The 25,463-nt window shown below is 34.0% G+C and overlaps 4 protein-coding genes across 4 annotated transcripts; all 4 read left to right on the top strand.

The window, feature by feature from the left end:
• Positions 1-1,850: 1,850 nt before the first annotated feature.
• LOC122506333 lies at positions 1,851-11,356 on the top strand. The gene is made up of 5 exons (XM_043618448.1): positions 1,851-2,126; positions 2,295-2,736; positions 2,890-3,426; positions 3,637-3,804; positions 11,289-11,356. The coding sequence occupies exons 1-5, from the start codon at positions 1,851-1,853 to the stop codon at positions 11,354-11,356; spliced, it is 1,491 nt and encodes a 496-aa protein (XP_043474383.1).
• Positions 11,357-14,544: 3,188 nt separating this feature from the next.
• On the top strand, positions 14,545-17,637 carry LOC122506332. Its single transcript, XM_043618447.1, has 4 exons — positions 14,545-16,099; positions 16,151-16,575; positions 16,669-17,121; positions 17,233-17,637. Exons 1-4 carry the CDS (start codon positions 14,545-14,547, stop codon positions 17,635-17,637), a joined length of 2,838 nt encoding a protein of 945 aa, XP_043474382.1.
• A 39-nt stretch (positions 17,638-17,676) lies between these two features.
• LOC122506331 lies at positions 17,677-18,555 on the top strand. The gene has a single exon (XM_043618445.1). The coding sequence runs from the start codon at positions 17,677-17,679 to the stop codon at positions 18,553-18,555; it is 879 nt and encodes a 292-aa protein (XP_043474380.1).
• A 111-nt stretch (positions 18,556-18,666) lies between these two features.
• LOC122506330 lies at positions 18,667-19,986 on the top strand. The gene has a single exon (XM_043618444.1). The coding sequence runs from the start codon at positions 18,667-18,669 to the stop codon at positions 19,984-19,986; it is 1,320 nt and encodes a 439-aa protein (XP_043474379.1).
• The last annotated feature ends 5,477 nt before the right edge of the window (positions 19,987-25,463 follow it).

The following is a 25,463-nucleotide window of genomic DNA, read 5'->3' as shown; positions in this document are numbered from 1 at the left end:
CTTTAATTCCAGCAAATGATGTTAATAATATTTCTATTGATTCAAGCAATAGAATGAAAGATACAAGATTAATAATAACTGAGAAGCAAGGAGAAAAAAGAGCTATGGTTCATTTTCCTGAAGAAGAGGAAAAATATAAAATCATAAAACGTCAAAAAAAAGCTGCTTATCAAAAAAAATATCGACAAAAAAAGCGAGAAAATAATAAAATTGTTCGCTCTGAATCATTGGATTCTAATGAATTCATTAGTGCAGAGCAAACTTTAAATACGAGGCCCCAAAGCACATCTACAGCTTTATCATCAGCAGAAGAAAATATTTCTACTTCTAAAGTTAAAACGTCAATTCGTGACAGAAATGTTGCTTACAAGCGCACCTCTCGACAAAATAAACATACTTCTGTTCAAAAACAAAATCAGTCTGATATTATTTCAAAGTCACATATAGAGATGGGTTATTGTAATGAAATGAACATTACACGTGATCATTCTTATGTAAAACTTTGTGAACATAAAGTTAACAGTGAATTATTTATAAAATCAAAAACTAATGATGATTGTAATGATTCAAGAAATGTTACAAAATATAATAATTTAAAAAATGAAAATCAAGTAAAAAAAAGATCAATAATACGTTCTTTAGAGGAAGAAGAACAACATCAAGTCATGAAACTTCAAAAGAAAGCTGCTTATCAAAGAAAGTTTCGACAAAAAAAACAAGAGAATAATAGAATTCTTAACCCTCAATCACTTCAAACAAAGGACAGTATTATTACAGTGTCGAAATCAAATATAAATTCAGAAAAATCCTCTACAACTGTTACTACATCTTTGGCAAAAGATAATGTAACTGTTACAGCAAATTTAGCAAATACTAATATTTCCGGTCGTCAAAAAAATGTAGCTTATCAAAAAACTCATAGCCAAAAAAAACGGGATTTTGCACAGAATCAAAATTTCTCTGACAGTATTTCAGTCTCGCATATAGAAGAACATTTTGCTGATGCGATGAACATTTCATGTGAGCATTGTAATGCTAAACATTTCCAAGCAGAAAGAGTATCTAATAAAAAAAATTCATTTCATGATTGTTGTAAACATGGCGAAGTCATTCTTGAAGATCTACCTGCTCCTCCACTCATATTACAAAATTTATTTGATGGCACCCACGAATTATCTGAGCATTTTCTTCATAATATACGACCTTACAATAATTCATTTGGTTTTGCTTCTTTCAACGCTAACTTAGTTAATTTTAACAATAGACGACCAGGACCATATTGTTTCAAAATACATCGTCAGGTTTATTATCAAATGAATACATCTTTGTATGCAGAAAGGAACGATACTCCTTCATTTGGACAGTTATTTATTGTTGATCAAAACAAAGCTTCCGAAATTTGTTGTAAGAATAATGTTCAATTAAACCGAGATATTGTTGATGGAATTGAAACAGCCCTTCGGGATTGTAACCTATTTGCACAGTCCTACCGTATGATGCATGAAAAAATTAAAAAAACAATGACTGAAAATAATGCAGAAATTTAGCCTGAGATGCAATTATTATTTTCATTAAAGCCTGGGATGGATAGTAGACGTTATAATTTACAAAGTGTCAATGAAGTTGCAGCAATTTTTACTACAACTGCTGATGGTGATATTCCAGAATCATATGTTACCGTATATAATAAGAATACAAAAAGTTTACAATATATAAGTTCTAAGAATCCCAATGTTGAGCCATGGATATATCCTTTATTTTATCCACATGGAACAAGAGGTTGGGACAAAAATCTGACCTGCGCTAATACAAATAAACGTGTATCAAGAGCTGCATACATCAGGCATAGAATGGCTTCTAGGGACAACAATGTATTTTTAAAGGGTGGTAGATTATTTCAGCAATGGATTGTCGACAGTTATGTGAAAATTGAAAAAGATAGGAGAAATTTCTCTCGAAATAATCAAAAGAAACTTCGTGCAGATACTTACGAAGGTCTAATTGATCATTTACAAAAAAGAGCTAATGATTTGAACAATGAAGTTGGGAAAATTGTAATACTTCTATCATCTTTCACAGGTTCTCCGAGAAATATGTTACAGCATTACCAAGATGCAATGGCTATTGTGAAAAAATTTGGTAAACCTGATCTTTTTATTACGATGACGTGTAATCCAAACTGGCGTGAAATTAAGGAAAATTTATTACCTAACCAAACTGCCTTTGACAGACCAGATATTGTATCGCGTGTTTTTACCATAAAAAAAGATAAACTTATTAATACTATTGTAAAGGAACAATTATTTGGCGAAGTGATTGCTTATGTGTATGTCATTGAATATCAAAAACGTGGATTGCCGCATATGCATTTATTAGTGACTTTGAAACAAAATTATAAAATAACAACACCCGAGATTGTAGACAAATATATTTCGGCAGAAATTCCAAGTCAATCAGAAAATGTTATACTTCATGACATCGTTATGAAAAATATGATTCATGGCTCATGTGGAAATTGGTGTAAAGATAATAATAGTAAATGTTTGAAAGGTTTCCCAAAACAATTCTGTTCTGTGACAATAATGGATGAAAACGGATACCTAACGTATCGCTGCCTTAATACAGGACAATACGATCACCTAAATGGAGGAACTACAGATAATCAATACGTTATTCCATACAATCCTACATTACTTCAGTTATTTAATTGTCATATTAATGTAGAAGTAGTTTCAAGTATTAAATCCGTAAAATATTTGTATAAATATATTTTTAAGGGACATGATGCTGCTGCTGTAGTAATTACCGATAGTAGTAATAATACAAGTTCTTTAGAATATGATGAAATAAAAAACTTTATTGAAACTCGATATGTTAGTCCTGTTGAAGCATGTGATAGAATATTTGGTAGACCATTACAGAGTAAAAGTCATTCTATTCTTCGATTACCTGTTCATTTAATTAATCGGCATACTGTAACCATTAGTGAAGAAGCAAATGATGATGCTATAAATGAAGCTTTACAGAAACGGACTATGTTATTAGAATATTTCGATTTAAATAGGCGTGATCCACAAGCTAGACAATATACATATGCAGAAATTCCATGTTATTATGTTTTTAAGAAAGAAGGTGGTGAAAATGCATTAAAATGGGTGAAGCGTAAAGGGTCATTTAATGTCATTAGACGGATGTATTCAATTTCGCCCAGTCAATCAGAACTGTTTCATCTTAGATTACTTTTAATAGTAGTTAAAGGCGCTACAAGTTATGATGATCTGCGAACTGTCAAAAATATTTTACATGCAATTTTTCGTAGTGCATGTTTAGCATTAGGCCTTATTGAAGATGATGGAGAATGGGAACGTGCTTTGACAGAAGGAGAAGTATGGATGATGCCACAACAATTAAGACGTTTATTTGTGCGTATTTTAATTTATTGCCATCCAGTTCATCCAAACGAACTTTGGGAAAAGTTTAAAGAGGCTATGTCTGAAGATTATCAGAAAAATTATCCATCTAATGAAGCTCATAAAAGAGCATATAATGATATAATTAACTTTCTGTTGCATGAAGGATCAAATATTAGCAATTTTCCTGAAATGATACAGTTAAATGAAATAAGTATTGAAACAGAAAATCAAGCGAACAACGAAATGTCATTGCAACAACATAAAGAGATTGGTGAAATGCAATATGTGAAACTGAATTCCAAACAGAAGGATATTGTTGATGAAGTATTAAATGTAGTTATTCAAGATAAAAGAATACCATCTTCTTCATGTTATTACATTGATGGACCAGGTGGATCCGGAAAAACTTTTGTTTATACAACTTTATACCATTTGTTAAGAAGTAAAGGAAAATGTGTTTGTACTATGGCATTTACAGGCATTGCCGCAATATTACTTCCCCGTGGTAAAACTGTACATAAAACATTTGGGATGCCTGTTCCATTGTTTTATGATTCTACATCAAATATTAAAAGTCAATCTAAGGAAGCTACATTTTTGAAAGAGGTTGATGTCTTTATTTGGGATGAAGCTCCAATGGCGCCAAGATATGCTATGGAATTAATTGATAGAACATTACGCGATTTTATGAATGTTGATATGCCATTTGGTGGAAAAACTGTGCTTTTGGGTGGTGATTTTAGACAATTATTGCCTGTTAAAGTTAATGCTACTAGAAGCAAATTAGTTAATTTATCTATTAAATCTAGCACATTATGGAGTCATTTTAAGGTGATATCATTAACAGAAAATATGAGAACTTTACCTGGTGAAAAAGAATTTCCAGAATATTTATTATCAGTTGGAAATGGTACTTTAAATGATAATGATAATAATATACTAGCACCAGAGCAATGTGTAGAAAATGGTGATATTCATAAAATATTTGGAGAATTAATTATCAATAATAAATACGATGATTTAGCAAAAGTAACAATATTGTCTGCTCGAAATGTTGATGTTGATGAAATTAACAACAAGGTACTCGAACTGTTTGATAATAAAAGTGAGCGAATTTATACAAGTGTTGATAGTACCGAAAATTGTGATAATGGAAGTATAAATGATGCTATTTTACCAGAGTATTTGAATACTTTAAATCCATCAAATTTCCCGCCTTATGAATTACGATTAAGAGCCAATTGTATTGTCATGCTACTTCGAAATCTTAGTATTTATGATGGTTTATGTAATGGAACGCGAATGCAGGTATTAGAACTATCAAACAATCTGCTACGTTGTCGTATTTTAACAGGTGATAAGGTTGGAGATATTGTATTTATAAATCGTATTACGCTGTATTGTGAGGATATTTATCCTTTTACTTTCAAACGACGGCAATTTCCTATAAAATTAGCATTCGCAATAACAATAAATAAAAGCCAAGGACAAACTTTTGACAAGATTGGTGTAGACCTTCGTAAAAATGTATTTAATCATGGGCAAGTATATGTTGCATTTTCACGAGTTAAATCTTGGGAATCATTAATTATATATTTAGGAAATCAAAGACCTAATTTACTAATCAAGAATTATGTTTACACTGAATTATTGAAATAAAAGTAAATATTTTTTCTATAAAAATGTCTGAGTCGTTATATATTTTTTTTCTTCAAAAAGGAGTGTGTCTCAGTATGGCTGTCTTTACGCGTAAGACTTTCTTCGACGCTTCTTATTGGTAAATTAAGTCATTTTTTTGTAATAAGATTCACACGTAAGATTTCTTTACACGTTTCTTTCTTATCAATTGGTCAAAGACGTTTTAATTTCCTAATTTCAAATAATAGTTCAAACTTCAGATAATTAAGACACTTATTTGTACGTATTTTAATGTACTGCCAACCAGTTCATCCAAATGAACTTTGAAAAAAGTTTAAAGATAATATTTCTCAAGATTATTAACGAAATTTTGCATCCCATGAATCTTATAGAAAAGCATATATTGAAATAAATTATTTTCTTCGAAATGACGGAGTACTTACACTTTTTGTATAATATTTACAGAAACCACACTTATATTTCTTTTTTATAGCAAAAGTAGGAACGATTTTAAGAAACAAAAGTAAATTTTTAATTTAATATCCTCTGTTTATGGCTTTCTTTGACAGTAGAGATGTTTTTTTGCTAGCTAAGTGAAAAATAGTTAAAAATTGTTTATTTAGTAACGTTTTTCTTTCATCACTATTTTCTAAAATATAAATTTACTATGGAAGATTTTAAATGTTACAAAATTTAATTAACAAATAGATTACTTTGATTATAAAAAGGTTTTCTATAACTTCATCGTACAAAACTTTTAATAAAATGTGCCATTCTTGAAATATACGCTTTTCTTTGAGCAAAGAAAAGTGGTTTTTTTTATCAAAACCATAAACTTTAGAAATGATACATTTAGAAACAGATAAAAACAGAACTAGAATTGTAAAGGTATAAAAAATTGTTTTACGCACAACATAGGCTATTATTTTATTAAATTGAATAATATTTAAAAATTCCTATTATCAGAAACTGTCACTCAAATTGATACCTTAACAAACAAAAGACTGTAATTTAAAGAATAAAAATGCAAGAGAAAAAACGCGCGCGCGTCAGCGCGCGATCGTTCTCGTAAATATAAATTTCTGATTTTTCAAAATGGCGCTTAAAATCTCAAAAATTTTTAATTAATTGTTTGTACCATTATTTTAGAAATCTGGATTAAAAATTTTCACTTGTGGGTTTTCGGGATCACTGATTACGAATCTGATATTAGGTTCTCAAAATTCAAAATGTCTGAGATTTTAAAAATCTGATGGATTTACTTGAAGTGGATGTTAGATTTAAATTGCACTGAATGTCTCGAAGCATTTTTCAAATACGTTTGCTAAAGCATAAGACAATAAAAAATAGTGTTGCCGCGATACGAGACGAGAATTTTATCATTCTTGTCTTGTCCCGTAATTTTAAGGCGACTTATCGTCTCGTCTCAAGCTTCATGAATCCTATGCATTATCGTCTTGTCTCGCCTCAAGCGTCTTCCATACATAAAAATGTATGGAAATCTCGATTTCTCGTCCTCGTGACTCCTCTCTCGTCTCGTATCGACTTAACGATATTTAAAAAAACACTGTCTCGTCTTGTGCAATGGCTTTCTCGTCTTGTCTCTCGCCATTAACGCGGCAACACTAATAAAAATACGTTTTAAATCAAATTTACATAATTTTCTTTAATATTATGTACTTTTAAGAAAACAATTATAATGACATTCAATAAGTAAAGAGTAAATACAAAATTTAGAATGAAAATTAAAAAGATAGCAGTTAAAAAAAGGTAAGTAGAAGTTTAAATTATTAGAGGACCCTCGCACCGTGTGCAGTTTGGTCAAATGACATTTGGGGAACAATCATGCGACTCGATAATTAAAAAAACAAAAGTCTAACGCAGAATTTATTTCAAATATCCTAATGTAATAGTAAAACTTGCACAGAACAAACATTGAATCTAAAGACCCCGTGTACTTTTTTGTAAGTTTTATTTAATCTTTAATTTTCATCCACCATACTGGATTTGACACTTTGTAATTTGTACTACTGCGCATTCGTAACAATGATATAATACTACTGCGCATGCGTAACATTGACAGAACACTACTGCGCGTGCGTAACATTGTCAGAACACTACTGCGCATGCGTTGCATTGATAGAACACTACTGCGCATGTGTATATGTATGTACAATGTATATACGATGAACAAATGATAAAAGCCGAACGATGAAGTACTTACGGAGTTACATGAATGACGAATATGTTAATATTATAATAATAAGGAGAGGAGAAGATTATGTGCTCTAGCATAATAAAATGGTAAAAAAAGGTTTTTTTGTATTTAGTTTTTGAATAATTTTCTTTTTAAAAATTTCTAAGTACACATTGTATTTGACAAACGATTATAAACAACTTGGTACGTTAACAAACCGTGTGCCTTTAAAATAAATTGACCTTCCTATGATGACATGTATTTATTAATAGTTTCGCTATTTTTAAAAATCCTTAAACGAGATAGAATGAGAGAAAAAAGAAAAAAACTATCTTTAAAAAAGAAAGAAGAGCGTTTGAAAAACTTAGAATATAATGCTTAGAATAATAAAATTTAAATCGGATTTTGTTTATTTCTTGATTAATATTTCACACCTTAGGTCGTTCGTAGCTGTGATATAGCAAACCCAAAGTTTATTTTTTGTCTAACTTGTGACGATGGGCTATAATATAACAAATAGCATCCATTGTACAGTACAGCCATCATCGTCGTATTCTGCGTGAATGCAAGGAGAGAGTAGCGAACGCGCATGGAATTCGCGCTCCCTGCAGTTGCTCCCCCCACCACTCGCTCTCTTCGTACCACGACAGAGTGAAACTCTTATAGCTCGCGACACAATTCAAACTCCTCAGTTCATAGCCTGACATGCTTCAAAGAGCTCCTTGGGAAGGATGAAAAAAATGAGAAAACAACTAAGTTTCATTCAAAACAAAAAGTGCACTTCCACATGGTGCTGTCAATGCATTCTTAGTACGCTCTGCGCTTGCGCAGAGAGCAACAAAGTCTCAGGTCGCGAAAAAATGAAGTGTTTGACTACATCAACCGCACTGACGATAAAGAAGTTTTTACCCTTTCTCTTGTAATTTCAAGGAGGAAAGGGAAAATTTTCCCTTTCCACATGTTGAAGGTCCAATCGCAGACATGAGACTTCTTCATTGTCAGTGCAGTTGATATACTCAAGCAGTTTATTTTTCGCGACGCGTCAAAAATGCTATTTTAATGGTCATTTTAATTAGTTATTTTACTAATTATTATTTTTATTGCTTATAGCCAAAAATGATTTTTTTGGACACTTTTAAACTCTAATTTTCCATTTTTGTAGAGAAAGTGTAAAAATGTTAATTTTTGTAAGAGAAATGTCTGTTACAAAAGTGCGATTTTTATGTTTGGTTTGTTTACATTTCACAACTTGGACATACCCTTAACGAAAAGCAGATTCAGTTCCTCAGAGTGCACGTCTTGGTCGCGTCGGTCACGATAGATTATGGAACGAATTCTAGACTAGTTTCGTGAATTATAAACTCGATGGAATGCGATAGTTTCAGACAAAAGAAAAACATATGTAAACTAGTATCGAATATTTTATTACTCGCGTTTTCAGTTATTTTTATTGTTAATCATTATTTGTTTAGTAAATGTTAATTTCCTTGCGTCTCGAAAATATATTGTTATTAATATTTCTCGATTAGATTTTCGATCATTATTATATTTTCGTCATACTTGAATTATTATTATTATTTTCGACTTTATTATTGTTAATTCTAATTTCTAATTATTTTTTTTGTAGAATATTATTTTATTATAATATACTTTTTTCGAAGGTTTTATTCTCGCCTCGTTATTGACAACACCTTTACTCAGAGTCACAGAAATCAAGTTAAGCTCAATAGATGGCGCTTTACGCCATTAACTATGGAAAATTATTTATTTAATTAATAATTAAGGGAACCCGGACTCCATCCGGCGAGCGAATTCCCAGCAAATAAAAACCCTATCATTACAAACATTTAAAGCAATTTATGAACATTAATTACATCGACATTTTCTGATTTGTTAAAAGATTATGAGTAAAATGATGTAAATAACCGCTGCGCTAGGACGCGTTGAGACACAATTGTTCTTGAAGAAACTTTTATTTAATACGCTTTACATATGATTTGATTTTTTGTAATTTTCCTTATTCCTTTTGCAATAATATTTAATTAACTTTTGTATTGTTTGAAAATATATTTATTTATTTATTTAAAGTTTGGACGGACAAAAAAGTCCTTAACAAAAGAGATCTTATATTCTAAAGAAAATTACAAAAGAAATAAATCATAAGACTGGCCGAAGTAAATGAAATTTAATCAAATGATAAAATCGTGTTTTTAAGATTTCTGTTCTCATTTGAGTTGAAAAAATCAATGAAATCGGAATAATTGTTTGCCTCCACACTAATTCTTGAAAAAACTGAATTAGCGGCATAATTACAGCGGTGATGATAATATGCACCAATACAATGATATTCCTTATTAAAAATAATTTTAACAAATAAATGTTAACAATGTTTTAACAAATAAATTTTAATAAATAAATCAATAAAATATATTTATTGATTTTTTGTACAAGAGTAAAAATTCCTGAAGTGTAACAGCAAATTTTGAGATTCACTGTATTTACTTGGTAATACATGAAAATGGAACATAATTATGAAATAATTAAATGCCTAGAAGGATTTTTCAAAAAAATTAAATTTCACTTATTTATAAACAATTGAAGTTTTTGCAGTGTTTTATTAAAAAATTAATATCTCGAAACAGAATAAACGAATCGTTATAAAATTTGGTATGTATACTCAGAAAAGTACTCAGTAACTGTTATTGCAAATTTAATTGTCTATTTAAAAAAACAATGTTCTTAACGTCGTAGGAAGTTTGTTATAAACAAATTAACTTAACAAATGAATTGTTCATTTGTTTATAGTCGAAATGGGATCGTTTTTTTCTAATCGTTCTAAAATCATGTTACCAGGTGAATTCCACGTCAGTTCAACACACTTATTTCCATGACTTGTTGGAATTTGGCTGTACTTTTGTAAATTTATTACTTTTATAGTGATAAATAACTCCAGCAAATATTTTTTCAAAATTTTAAAAATTACCAAAAATATGGCATTTTCAAAATTTTTATCTTTTTTTTAAAGTGCTATAACTTTGGTTCTAATTAACCGATTTTTAATTTAAAAAAAGGATTTGTTTGGTTTTAAGTATATTTTAATGTTGCACATTTGTTTTTTTTAATAATAATTATTTTTATTTTATGTTTCTTTAACGTTTTCCTCTTCGAATTGCAACAACCAATCAAGGGTTTATCCTTGATTGTTTAAAATGCGAGATTCATTTTTCCCCGTTTAATTTACTAAAAATTTAGAATTTAGAAAAGAGTAACTAAAAATGGTTGCGGGATGGGTTGTTTTTAATTAATAAGCATTTATTTCCCTTATAAGTTTTAAATTTATTTTTCCTTTTCTTTTCAAAAATTAAACGTAAACATTACAATAATTATATTTTCGCTTACCGCTAAACTTATCCTACCACCTCCACTTCGTAGAGATGGGCCTTGTTTAATTGTTTAGTGTTGATCACCTCGATTGTAATTTTCAATAATTCTTCGCTTGATCCCTTGAAATGTCAATTATTTTAAACACAATTGTTACGCCCGTTATTTTACTCGCGTTAATTCTACGTTTGTTTTGATTCTTTTTCACTACTATCGATTAACCGAGTTGTTAAAACTTGCCTTAATTAGTGTAGGAAACTAATTAAGGGACAGTTAAGAACGCGTCTTCTTATTATGAATGACCGATTAATACTATCCTGAATGAGCTGTGATGTCAATTTTTATACCAGAAACTATATTTCTGTTGGAGGGAAAATCTGCAACTACGACATTCCTCAGGGATCGTTGTCCCGTGTTGAAATAATTTATTATTTCTATATTTCGAAGGAGTACCCCTTTGGATCGCTTTTGCTGACTTTGCTTTCTTTTGAATTAAGCAAGTCGATAGTATATTAATCCATGATTGCCAAAGACAAACAAAATTACTTGTAATAATTGTTGCTTCATTATTTGGCAATCATTATTAATCTTTTCATATTTTTGATCCTAGGGTTAACAACCTTGCAGCAATAAGTTATTGAACTTATTCTGATTTTAAGGAGGAATGTCATTACAGAGAATGATGGTTGGTGTAACAATTGACATACGAGCTCATTCCAGAAAATGATTTAGTTGATTTGTTTGCATATTTCTTATAATAAAGATTCTCTTTTTTTCCATAAATTTATTTATTATTAATGGATTATTGAATCGTTACAAACCACCATGGAATATTACAATTATCGTCCCGAGAATTTCCCATATTAAAGAAATACAAAATTTAAAATCGAAATCTCAAGTTCTTCTTTTAAGAAATACACTATTTTTTTTATATAACTATCGGGATGTATTTGTAATTGGCCTAAAATATGTGTCCATTTTAATTATTCGTATATGGTTACATAATTAAGTGTGTGTACATGTGTAATAGTATGTGTGCCTGATGTATAAACCTATCAAGTCAATTAATATTTAAGTTTTTTTTATACATTGTGATAGTTCGCTATAAGAGTGACAAAATCTTTTTTAAAAAAAAGGAAGTAAATAAATAAATAAATAAATATATATATATATATATATATATATACATTACAGTATTTATTAATCAAGAATGACTAAGTTAATTAATTCATCTAAAGTGTGCATATATATATATATAATAATTTAGTGTCGATTTGATTGCTGTTCTATTTTAATTAGTAATTTTCTATCAACTCAAAATTAGAAAGTATGAAGTAAATTATACAATTATATATTCTTACATCCTAGTTTTTTTAAATAATTTCTTGAGGTATTTCGTCGTTACTATTAATCTATAAGAGTGTTTAACAATTAGTAACTAAAGTAAATCTTAAGCAAATTTAAATATTTGGAAATTATCAGCTTCCTTAATAATTCTCTTGATTTTAACTAAAATATTTATAATACATATAGATATATATTTTTTTACGAGTCATTTCATTATATTTCGACTAAAGTCGTTGCCGACTAATTTTAAAAAATTGTAATATTTTGCAGGAATGATTTTAAAGATATTAGGATCACCGAACAAAAAGAATTTTTTAAATATTTTTTATATTTATTGTAAAATAAGCATCTAAAGTATATGAAGTCGTAAAAACTGACACTTTTTCATCTATTAGAAAATATTAAAGAAAACACATAATTTACTATAAAAACGTAAAAAAATTGTTAGAATTTATTAAGAATGAATTATTTTATTATTATAAATTGGTAGAAACAATTATTAATAAGAAATATTAAATAAAAAGTAATTTTAAAGTTTACATGGAAAATAACCTATTTTTGCAAATTTCATTCACTAAATATGAGAAAGAGAAATCATTAAATTGGATAAAACCTTATGAAATATAAAGTACCTGTGATTAACTTTTAGTTTTTCTTATCACTTTCTTCCTGTTTTCTTCACAAATATTAAAAAATAAGCAATTAAAATTGGCACTTTGCTTATTTTCACGATTTTCAAATGTAAATAACTTTTGCCTAGAAAAATGAAAAATTACGAAAATTGGGCAATAATTAATTCATCACTAGATACACTTACTGGAAAAAGATTTTCTTTGGTCCCGAAGCTATTTCTCGAATTAATTAACTTTAAACTTTTTACTATTTTTATCAGGTTAATACATGTGATTTCTTTAAAACTGAAGTTGGTTCAAAACGATTAAACAAGAAGAGCTAACTTCGTCCTTTAAAAAACACATGTATTAACCTGATAAAAATAGTCAAAAGTTTAAAGTTAATTAATTCGAGAAATAGCTTCGGGACCAAAGAAAATCTTTTTCCAGTGAGTGTATCTAGTGATGAATTAATTACTGCCCAATTTTCGTAATTTTTCATTTTTCTAGGCAGAAGTTATTTACATTTGAAAATCGTGAAAATAAGCAAAGTGCCAATTTTAATTGCTTATTTTTTAATATTTGTGAAGAAAACAGGAAGGAAGTGATAAGAAAAACTAAAAGTTAATCACAGGTACTTTATATTTCATAAGGTTTTATCCAATTTAATGATTTCTCTTTCTCATATTTAGTGAATGAAATTTGCAAAAATAGGTTATTTTCCATGAAAACTTTAAAATTACTTTTTATTTAATATTTCTTATTAATAATTGTTTCTATCAATTTATAATAATAAAATAATTCATTCTTAATAAATTCTAATAATTTTTTTACGTTTTTATAGTAAATTATGTGTTTTCTTTAATATTTTGTAATAGATGAAAAAGTGTCAGTTTTTACGACTTCATATACTTTAGATGCTTATTTTACAATAAATATAAAAAATATTTAAAAAATTCTTTTTGTTCGGTGATCTTAATATCTTTAAAATCATTCCTGCAAAATATTACAATTTTTTAAAATTAGTCGGCAACGACTTTAGTCGAAATATAATGGAATGACTCTTACATATTTAAATTTTTTGTTTTAACTTTCATTATAATTCAAAAAGAACTCTAACTCTAATTGAGATAGAGATTTGTTCAGTATTTTTGATTTCAAATTGCAAACATTTATGGAAAATTCCATGACTAATCTTAATCTCGACACCAAAACACTAATTTCATTTTACCGGCAATTTTCGCGTTAAAATTCACAACCACACTCAAATTTTCTCTGTATTCGGGCGACGCTCACTAACACTCTCAAAAAAACAAAAAGGCAACTAACGCCATCTCAACGCTCATAACTTCTCATTGCATAATCAGAAAGTGATCAGAAAGGATCTTTCTCATTACTCGCGTTAAGTATAAAAATTATCATAGTTTCGTTTCGTTTAAAAAAAAATACATTAATCTCAATTAAAAGTGATTTCTCGAGTTTTTCACTAATTGAGAATTTTCATTCAAGAAAACCATTTTTTGTTCTGTGTGTTCGCATCGCGGCATGGTCACGCCATTATAGTGACAACCTTTTTCAATTTTGAATAAACTGAATTATTGTTTTTTAATAGTCTGCATTAAACTTTTATTTGTGAACCCAAAATCCTATCAATCGGTCAATTCTTAAACATTTGGTCCTTCGTGCCGGATAGTGTTCAGTAAAAACAAAATTTCAGTGCAAGATTCAACAAGTGTAAAAGGGAAAGGCAAGTGAACACCAGTGGTGGGGGCTCACAGTGCTCAGTGCGTGTAGGTATAAGTGCGTGAGGAATTCAAGACGCGCTCACAAAATTTCAGTGTCGGCCATCTTTTCTCGGATCTTCTCTCTCTCTCTCTCTCTCTCTCTCTCTTACGACTAACTCCGGAAATATCCGACGGACCACAAACGCTCTCACTGCATTTTCACATCCTTCGCTATGAGCACACATTCTGACAGCTCAACTAACGACAAGGAATCTCTCAACTCAAATTCGAAAAAATCTATCTCATTGGACAAGGAAGTAAAAGTTGTAATCACCAACATGGAAAAACTCTCGGTCAAGGACGAAAACTCATCTCCAAAAAAGGAAGATATCGATGATACTCAACCCTTAGATAAAACTCAACAAATCTCGAATAAAAATGAGAAACCAAGTACTTCTCATGGAAAACACTCGTCAAAAGAGAGTTATGCGCACGATCAAAATTCCAAAAACTCTTCAGAAGTTCAAGAAAATTTGCTCAAGGACCGAATGAATTTCAAAGTAACTACTCAAAATAGTCGTCTTAATCTCATGATTGAATCATTCAACCAGGTCAAATCATTCGCTCCTCAATACTCAGTCAATGAAGCAAAATCAATGCTCACCGTTTTCCATGATTTATGGACGGAATTTTCTCAAACTCATGAGGAAATTGGTGAAACTTGTCCAGATAGCTTCTTCAGTAATCCTTATATGACTGACGATTGTTATGAACAAGCCTGCAAAGTTTATGTGGAGTCTAAGATTCTACTCAACTCTCTTATTGAACGACTCAAACAACCTGCGGCAAACACGACTCAACCATCTGAATCCACTCAAACAAAAAGAAGACAGCTTCCGGAAATCTCGCTGCCTCAATTCTGTGGGGACTACTCATCATGGACTCCTTTCAGGGATTTGTTTTCCTCCTTGGTAGGTCAAAACTCGGAAATTTCCGGTGTAGAAAAGATGCATTATCTCTGCACAACACTCACCGGTAAAGCAGCTCAATTAATCGCCAATCTCCCTCTATCAAGTGATTCGTTTGACTCAGCATGGAGTTTACTCACCTCACGCTATGAAAACAAGCGATTACTTATCTCCTCGCAAATGGACAAACTTTTCAACTCATCAATTATCTCAGCAAAATCAGCCAGTGATCTCAACACTCTCCTCACCACCACCACTGAAGCACTCAACGCTCTCAAAGCTCTCAATGCTCCAGTTGATTCATGGGATCTAGTTTTAGTCCATTTTACTACTCGTAGGTTGGATTCTCAAACCAGGGAAGCTTGGGAAAACAAGCAAGGCTCACGTACTGAACCACCATCATACCAGCAACTCAAGGAATTTCTCACAGGTCGTGCTCGTGCCCTTGAAAATCTTCAACTCAATTCATCTCAATATTCTCAAGCGGCTAAAACAACACCATCATCACCTAAATTATCTCAATCAACAACTCAACCAGCAAAAGCCCTTACAGCTTCTCATCAAACTTATGTATACAATTGCTCATGCTGTGACGGATCTCACTACATAGTAGTATGTGAGAAATTCAGGGAACTCTCACCACCAGCTCGAAGGGAGCTTGTCATCACTCAAAAACTCTGCTTCAATTGTCTCGGCAAACACTCTGCTCACCAATGTCAAAGCTCAAAAAGATGTAGAGATTGCAATGGAAAACATCATACAATGATTCACATAAAGGATACTGCTCAATCATCATCAAAGGATCAATCAACATCTCAAAGCAATCAACAAAAGGACATCACAAAGTGACGTAATGTCTTAACTTCTCAAGGTAAGGTCTCTTTTACTACTAAACCTGTTGTGCTTCTTGCTACTTCTCAAGCTCTGCTACTTCTCAACTCGGGACTTTCTCAGCCAGTGAGGATTCTCTTAGATTCTGGATCAGAATTATCATTTATTTCTGAGAAACTTGTATCTCAACTTAATATTACTCGTCAATATTCAACTATCCCTATCATTGGAATTGGAGGAACATCATCAGGCAGTACTCGGGGAATAGTCTCACTTCCGTCTCAATCTATCCCTCAATTCAAAAATTTACAATTGGCTGATTCAAAATATTTTCACAGCTCAAAAATCGATATCATCATTGGAGCAGATCATTATGGGCAATTACTCCAACCAGGTCTCATTCAAGGTCAGGACTCATCATTAACAGCTCAAAAAACAATCTTCGGCTGGGTCATTCTTGGTCCTGTTAATGATTCCTCAACAGAATCTGGTCACTCATTTCACATCACAATCAATCATCAACTCACGGACTTACAAGATATTCTCACCAAATTTTAGGAGCAAGAAGAAATTCCACTCAAGGTCACGGACTCACTCACACTTGAAGAATTAGAATGTGAAAATCATTTCAAGGAAACTCACTCTCGTGATGTATCTGGCAGGTACATCGTTCGATTACCTCTCAATTCATCACCTAGTCAACTTGGCGACTCATACACAACTGCTCAACGATGTTTAAAATCATTGCTCAACCGAATCTCAAAGAATCAAACCTACAGCGATCTTTATCACACATTCTTAAAGGAATATGAAGATCTCAATCACATGACTCGTGCTCCATCATCATCATCATCACCTGTCTATTATCTTCCTCATCACGGTGTACTAAGGGAACAAAGTACTTCAACAAGATTAAGAGTTGTCTTCAATGGATCATGCTCAACCAACTCAGGAACCTCTCTCAACGACATCTTACATAAAGGAGCAAAACTACAAAGGGACATCTCTGACGTACTAATCTGGACTAGGAAGTTCAGATACATCTTCTCCACAGACATCACAAAAATGTTTCGACAAGTTAAAGTTCATCCTCTCGATTGGGACTTGCAACGCATTTTGTAGATTGATCAACATCAAAATGAGGTACCATATCAACTCACCACAGTCAGTTATGGAACGAAATCAGCACCTTTTCTCTCCGTTCGGGTTATTCTTCAACTTATTGAAGATGAAGGTCATGACTTCCCTCTGGCGGTACCAGTACTCAAAAACGGAAGATATGTAGATGATATTTATGGTGGATCAGATCATCTCGATGAACTCATTCTTATCGCTCAACAACTTGAAGGTCTACTCAATAAAGGCGGATTTCCTCTGGCTAAATGGCAAAGTAATCATCCTCAATTAATCAACACTATTTCACCTGGAAATGACTCACTACAAGATCACTCATTCGAAAATAGCATCACAAAAATACTGGGTCTCTCATGGTGTAATCTAGATGACTGCTTTAAATTCACCTTTTAATTACCAACTCAATCAATTGAACGAATTTCAAAAAGAACGATGCTTTCCGAAGTGGCTCAATTATTTGATCCATTAGGATTTCTCTCACCTTTCACCATTCGAGCTAAGATGTTATTACAGGAACTCTGGCTTGAAAAACTTGCATGGGATGACTCACCCTCAGACTCAATCAACAAGAAATGGCTCAAATTCAAAAAGGAATTTTCTCAACTCTCAACAATTTCAATACCACGGTGGCTCAACATCACTACATCTTCAACAGTGGAACTTCATGGTTTCTCGGATGCTTCTCAACTCGCAATGTCAGCAGTCATCTTCATTAAATCAACAAATTCACAACTCGAACCAAAAATCAGTCTCATCTGTGCAAAAACAAAGGTTGCACCACTCAAGCGGATCACCATTCCAAGAATGGAACTCACGGCAGCGCAATTACTCACTCGTCTCATGATTTATGTTCAAAATACTCTGGAATTATCGAATTCACCAGTTTTCATGTGGACTGATTCACAGGTGACTTTAAATTGGATCCAAAGTCACCCATCACAATGGAAGGATTATGTTCGAAACAGGGTTTCATTCATTCAAGATCAACTTCCTCATGCTCAATGGCGGTTTATCAAAGGAAAGGAAAATCCAGCAGATTGCGCATCAAGGGGAATGACTATCTCACAACTCAAAGGCCATACTCTCTGGTGGAATGGACCCTCATGGTTAAAGGACTCATCAAATCAATGGCCTTCCCCGCAAATTAAAATAGACAACTCAACTCAACTGGAAGAGCGGCCAGGACTCTCACTCAGGGTATCAACAGATCCTCATTCTCAGCTCTGGGATATTATTGAAAGATACTCATCACTTAAACATCTGTTGAGAATCACATCAATTTGCTTCAGGACCATCAACACTCTCAAATAAATTCCACAATCATCTCTGGCAAATCCACTCACTCCTGGTGATCTCAACAAATCACTTCTCTATTGGGTTCGAGTTACTCAAGCGGCATATTTTTCAATGGAACTAGACAATATGCTCATGGATCGGACTCTTCCATCTGCTCATCCTCTTACTCGTCTAACTGCATTCATCGACAATGAAGGAATTCTTAGAGTCGGAGGTCGACTTAAACATTCAAACTTGGATGTAGACTACAAGAACTCAATGATTCTACCCAGGGAATCAAAACTTACATCACTCATCATCCAAGAAGCTCACTCAAGAACTCTACACGGTGGTACTCAACTCACTTTATCTCATATTAGGAAACGGTTTTGGATCATTGGAGGACGGCAATCAGTCAAATCCTACATTCTCAAATGTGTCAAATGTGCACGTGAACGGGGATTACGTGCTCAACAACTCATGGGACAACTACCTCTTTCAAGAATCAAGCCATCAAGGCCATTTCTCAACACTGGTGTTGACTATGCTGGACCTATATCAATCAAAGCTTGGAAAGGTAGAGGTGCAAAATCAGAAAAGGGTTGGATTTGTATTTTCGTTTGTTATTCAACTTCAGCTATTCATCTAGAATTAGTTACTGACTACTCAACACACGGATTCATCTCAGCATTTAGACGATTCACAGGACAGCGAGGTATCTGCCACACTCTTTACAGTGATTGTGGAAAAAACTTCGAAGGGGCAGATAACGAACTCAAACGACTCTTTAAGGCTGGAACTCAACCATGCAACGAATTATCTCATCTTTTGACAAATGACGGCACTACCTGGAAATTTAATCCACCGGCAGCATCTCACATGGGCGGAAAATGGGAAGCTGGCGTCAAATCAGTCAAATATCACCTTCGGCGGACAATCGGCGAGACGAAATTAAGCTATGAAGAATTTACGACTCTTCTAGTTCAAATCGAAGCGGTGCTCAATTCTCGCCCTCTGGAACAGCTCTCAGATGATCCTGAAGATTTCTCAACCCTCACACCAGGCCACTTTCTCATTGGTGACTCACTCACAATAATCCCAGAACCATCACTCACTCAGCTCAATATCTCACCAGCATCAAGATGGAAACTTATTCAACAGCGTTTTCAATTTTTTTGGTCTAAGTGGTCTTCATGTTATTTACAACGTCAACAATCAATCTCAAAATGGCATCACCCATCAAACAAAATAAAAGTCGGCTCAATGGTACTGCTCACTGATGAGAGGTTCCCTCCCGCTAAGTGGCCTCTTGCTCGCATACTGGAACTACATCCTGGAACTGACGGTCTCACGAGAGCTGTTACAATTAAAACAGCTACATCAACTTTCAAGCGGCCAATTCATAAATTGGCAATTCTTCCTATCTCCGTGGACAACAATTCAACATCGGACGAGGATTCATCTTAAATCGACAACACTGTTGCCGATGGCGGGGAGAATGTTCAGTATTTTTTATTTCAAATTGCAAACATTTATGGAAAATTCCATGACTAATCTTAATCTCGACACCAAAACACTAATTTCATTTTACCGGCAATTTTCGCGCTAAAATTCACAACCACACTCAAATTTTCTCTGTATTCTGGTGACGCTCACTAACACTCTCAAAAAAACAAAAAGGCAACTAACGCCATCTCAACGCTCACAACTTCTCATTGTATAATCAGAAAGTGATCAGAAAGGATCTTTCTCATTACTCGCGTTAAGTATAAAAATTATCATAGTTTCGTTTCGTTTCAAAAAAATACATTAATCTCAATTAAAAGTGATTTCTCGAGTTTTTCACTAATTGAGAATTTTCATTCAAGAAAACCATTTTTTGTTCTGTGTGTTCGCATCGCGGCATGGTCACGCCATTATAGTGACAACCTTTTTCAATTTTGAATAAACAGAATTATTGTTTTTTAATAGTCTGCATTAAACTTTTATTTGTGAACCCAAAATCCTATCAATCGGTCAATTCTCAAACAAGATTATTTAAAAATTATTGCAAAACTTATTTTATAGATATAACTTGATTCTTACGTCATTTTACTTGATATTAATTTCCTAGATTGTAAGTATTTTATTATTCGTAACGAAATTTACGTTATTAAGGTAAAAGTCTTTGAATTGGAATTTTGGAATAAGGACTTGTGGGCGAAATCTTGATGCACGAAATTGGATCTTCCGGGAAGTTGTTTGAAGAACCTGCGTCAGAAGTAGAGTTTTCAGGAACAATATCTTCAGGTGGACTGCCAATTTTTGTTAGTTTATTGTCACCAGTATCGGTATTGCTTGTTCTAGATGCTGGAACAGGACCCTCGATTCGAGTTATGCCAATGTTTTCATGACTGGCATCAGCAAAACTTAACCTCCGTCGAGAGAACAGGGATATCGACTTCTTTATCTTCGTTGTAGTTGAGATGGGGGTGTTAGGATGTTTCTGAATAATTATTTTCCTAGTTTTCCAAGATATACAAATTTTAAATACCATCCACCCGATAATGGTAATTAGGACAATAGTTCCTGTTAACGATAGTCAATTGCTCGTCAGTGGACCCAGGGAGGCAAATAATATAGTAGATTTGGTAAAAAGAATTTATTGTTCACTTTAGATTTACAAATTTATATTTTATTTGTTTAACCTAAGAATATTATTGAATGCGATAAACTGGCAGTAGGGATATTCAGATGCCACGCGGCTTAATCCCTCGTTAGGATATTCCAATGTCCGTTCGGACTTCATCCTTCACCTTTGGAGCTGTGCACGTTACTAAAGGCAAACTGCCAAAGATACAACGTCGAGGAGTTACCCTCACTCTCCATTTCTCTTTTCAATGGAATCTGTAAACAGAAAATTCACACAAAAATGGCCAGCGACCCTTTTCGGCGCCAAGACGTCATAAACCCATCGTTCAGGTCAAAATGAACCAGCGGGAATAATGAACAATATAAACAAATTACATATAACACAAAACGAACAATTTTAAACGAAAACTCACAAAACTTTTAATCATTAACATTCTCCCCCCCAGTACGGAAAGACACATTTTCCGTACTTTTAGCAGGGACTATCAGAATGAGGTTGGTGGTTGACCTCTTAATCCATTTACCTGTTGATTCAACTTCCGCCGAGTGTATTCTCCCGTCTTTTCCCGGAATAATCTTTCTTATTATTCCTCTGGGCCATGAATTCCTGGGCGAAGCTGCATCAACGATTAATACTAAGTCACCTACTTCTAATGCTCGAACCTCTTGTGACCAGCATTTCCTTGCAACGAGATTGGGCAAATACTTCCTTATCCAACGGGCCCAGAACATATCGGCCAAGCGTTGGGAGATTCGCCACGTTTTTCGGGAATATAAATCGTGATCAGAAAACCTTCCAGGTACCGTTACTCCTGATGAGGAACCGAGGAGGAAATGGTTCGGTGTTAGGCTCTCATGGTCTTGGTGGTCCATTGATAGGTGTGTGAGAGGTCGACTATTAATTGTATGTTCTACCTCCGTCAGCAACGTGCTTAGCACCTCCTCCTTCGGAGCCCTCGAATTAAGTATAGCGTTTAGCGCTATCTTTACACTTTTAACCATCCTCTCCCATGCACCTCCCATATGCGGCGTTCCAGGAGGTATGAAGCGCCATTTTATTCCCCGATTTGCCATCTCATATTCGAACAATTCATAATCGATCTCTTTAACCGACCTTTGCAGTTCCGAATTAGCACCGACCATATTCGTACCGTTGTCTGAAAATATTTCACTTGGATTTCCGCGCCTAGCCATCATACGTCTTAATGCCATTATGGCGGAGTCCGTGGGCAACGACGAAGCCATCTCTACGTGAATGGCTCTAGTTGTGAGGCATGTGACGAGTACTCCTCATCGTTTTTCGTGTCGCCTACCCACAGTAACCGTCATTGGTCCAAAGTAATCTATACCGCAAAAACTAAATGGTCTGTGATGATGCCTTAACCTTTCTACGGGTAAGTCACCCATTCTAGGTATCAGGGGTTTCGATTTTCGGACACGGCACCATTGACATCGGGATACTACTGATCTAATAGTTGCACGCAACCCTAAAATCCAATATTTTTGTCTTAGTTCATTTACTACGATCTCAGGATTCGCGTGACCGAACTTCTCGTGATGACTTTGTATCAACAACCTGGAGTAGCGGTGCTTTCCGTCCAATATGATTGGTGACTTCGTGTTCTCGGGAATTCCTTCAGCTGAATTTATTCTTCCATCCACTCTAAGGATTCCTTCCTTTTCGTCCATCAAGGGGGTAAGATTAACGAGCCGACTATCTCTTGATAATGGTATCCTGTTTTTTGTTTGATGCAACTCTTTAGCGAAACAACCTTGTTGAACTTCTTCTATCCACAATAGTTCAGCTTTCTCTAAGTGTTCTGGGTCGAGATGAAGATTTCGCTCGCCTTTCCAAATGCGGGGCGAAAGGAGTACCCACGCGGTGCAACGTATTAGACATAACCACTTTGAGATGTGATTAATATTGGGTAGTATGCGATCATCGTTACATTTTAGAACAGCAGAAAATTCTTGTTTAAGTTCTACTCTACGTGATTCATCGGGTTTCATATCTTGCTGTTTTGGCCAATACTTTTCGTCCCTTTGCAGATATGAAGGACCATTAATCCATCTTTTCATGTGACTTTCTATTTTCCCTATACCTTTAGTCGAACTATCTGCTGGGTTTTCTCTAGAAGGCACTCATCGCCATTCGTTTGGATTTGTAATTTCGTCAATTTCACCAAGACGGTGGGCTACAAACATTTCGTATTTCAGGGGATCTGTTTTAATCCAAGCGAGGACAGTGCGGGAGTCAGTCCAAAAGGTACGTCTTCTTATGTTCAATCTTATTTCCTCAGTAATTGTTTTCGCCAACCGACTGGCAATGAGGGCTCCTTGTAATTCCATCCTTGGGATTGACATTTGTTTTTGCGGCCCTACTCTGGCCTTTCCGACTATAAATGACACATGGTGTTCACCGCCTACATCAGTCGAGCGTAAGTAGGCCACGGCTGAATATGCATACAACACACGTGGAGCTCTAGGTTTCCCGGATTTTTCATTTTATCAAAGTAGTGTCTTGGGATTCGGTAGTCTTCCATCTTCGTCAAATCTGCAATCCATTCCTGCCACTGAACGTATTCATTCTTGAGCAATTCATCGTCCCATCCTATTTTGCTACGCCAAACATTCTGAAGCAATAACTTTCCTTTAATAGTAAAGGGTAATAATATACCTAGGGGATCGTAGATTGACATTATAACTGCTAACATATGCCGTTTGGTTATTCGACTCGTTTTTTCGGCAGTGATCATCGGCAACTTATCCGTGTTTAAATTAAATGAAATCTTGTCAGTATTTAAATTCCACTTCACCCCGAGGGCCCTCTCTACATGATCCTTTGTCAAATCGACTGTAGCACAAACATTTTTCTCGATTGCCAGTGCCATTATTAGTTTTTTGCTATTACTGACCCACCCTCTAATTTCAAAACCCCCCTGTTCTTGTATCTCAACTACTTCCCCTATCTTCTGTACTGCTTCTTCTACCGTGTCCTCACTGTCCAAATAATCGTCAACGTAATGATCGTTTTGGATCGCGTGTACAGCCGACGGATATTTGTTTTCATACTCCTGAGCATTTCTATTCATAATATACTGCGCAGTGCAAGGGGAAGAGATAGACCCAAATATAAGGGAAGTCATAACGTATGTCTCAGGTTCGTTTGTCCGATCCATGCCGCGCCACAGGAACCGTTGGGCATCTTGATCGTCCTTACGCATTTTTATTTGGAGAAACATTTCACGAATATTACCCATAAAGGCGATTTTTTTTCTTCTGAATCTCATGAGCACACCTATTAATGAAGGAACTAGTGCCGGACCTGATAGTAAACTGCCGTTCAATGAAGTTTCTGCAAATCTAACCGCTGCATCAAATACTAGCCGGATCTTTTTAGGTTTGTTGGGATTAACGGAGCCGAAATGTGGTAGATACCAGATACGTTTATTCTCGCTTTCTTCGTTTTCGAGTTTCCGCGCATATCCTGCATTTAAAAGATGTTCCATTTGTTCACAGTATCGTTTTCCGTATTCGGGATCCCGATCGAGCCTACGTTCTATCGACATTAACCTAATCAGAGCGATCGTTCTATTATTGGGCATTCAAAGATTTTCGTCCTTCCATAATAACCCTGCTTCCCAACCTTTATTTATCATTTTAGTCGTTTTTAATAATATTTCCTCTGCTTTGATATCTAACTTATTTCTGCGAGTAACACCGCTAATTCCTATAGACTCTAGACTAAAATGTGATTTTACTAATTTATGCAGTTTATTATCTGCTTGTACTTCCGACTCTTTTCTAAACCCGAGTTCTTTAATCGTATAACATGTACTAGTATTATTAGTGTTCTCTGGAACTTGCCCGTGTACTACCCACCCCAATTTGTCAAGCGAGGCTGCAGGCAATTGGCGCATTTTAGCAACAATTTTAATGGGTGCGATAAAGTCCCAATGGTCTTGACCTATCAAGAGTGTTGGTACCGCGTTTTGGTATGGTTCGATCGGCAACCTTGATATATGCGGATATCGTTTTAGTACGTCGTCTCCCAAAGATTGACTTGGGAGTTTGAGATCCCAATAGTTTTTGCTACCTGAGCATCTAACAGGGTTATTGTTGATCCTCCGTCCATGATCATAAAGACAGTAATCGATTTTAGAGGTCCGTATAACTGCACCTTTCCTATTTTTAAGAGTACGCGTTTATTATTGCCTAGTCATATATCTGACTGTTTTGTTCTCGACGAATTTAAGGCCTCTTCGCGCAATTTTGACGTTTCAGAATCTACCGATTTGTTCTTCACCCGGTGT

This window comes from Leptopilina heterotoma, unplaced genomic scaffold, assembly GCF_015476425.1.
Source record: "Leptopilina heterotoma isolate Lh14 unplaced genomic scaffold, ASM1547642v1 Lhet_409, whole genome shotgun sequence".
NCBI classification, from domain to species: Eukaryota; Metazoa; Arthropoda; class Insecta; order Hymenoptera; family Figitidae; genus Leptopilina; species Leptopilina heterotoma.
Note: the sequence above shows the minus strand (reverse complement) of the source record. Positions and strands in the feature narration are given on the sequence as shown.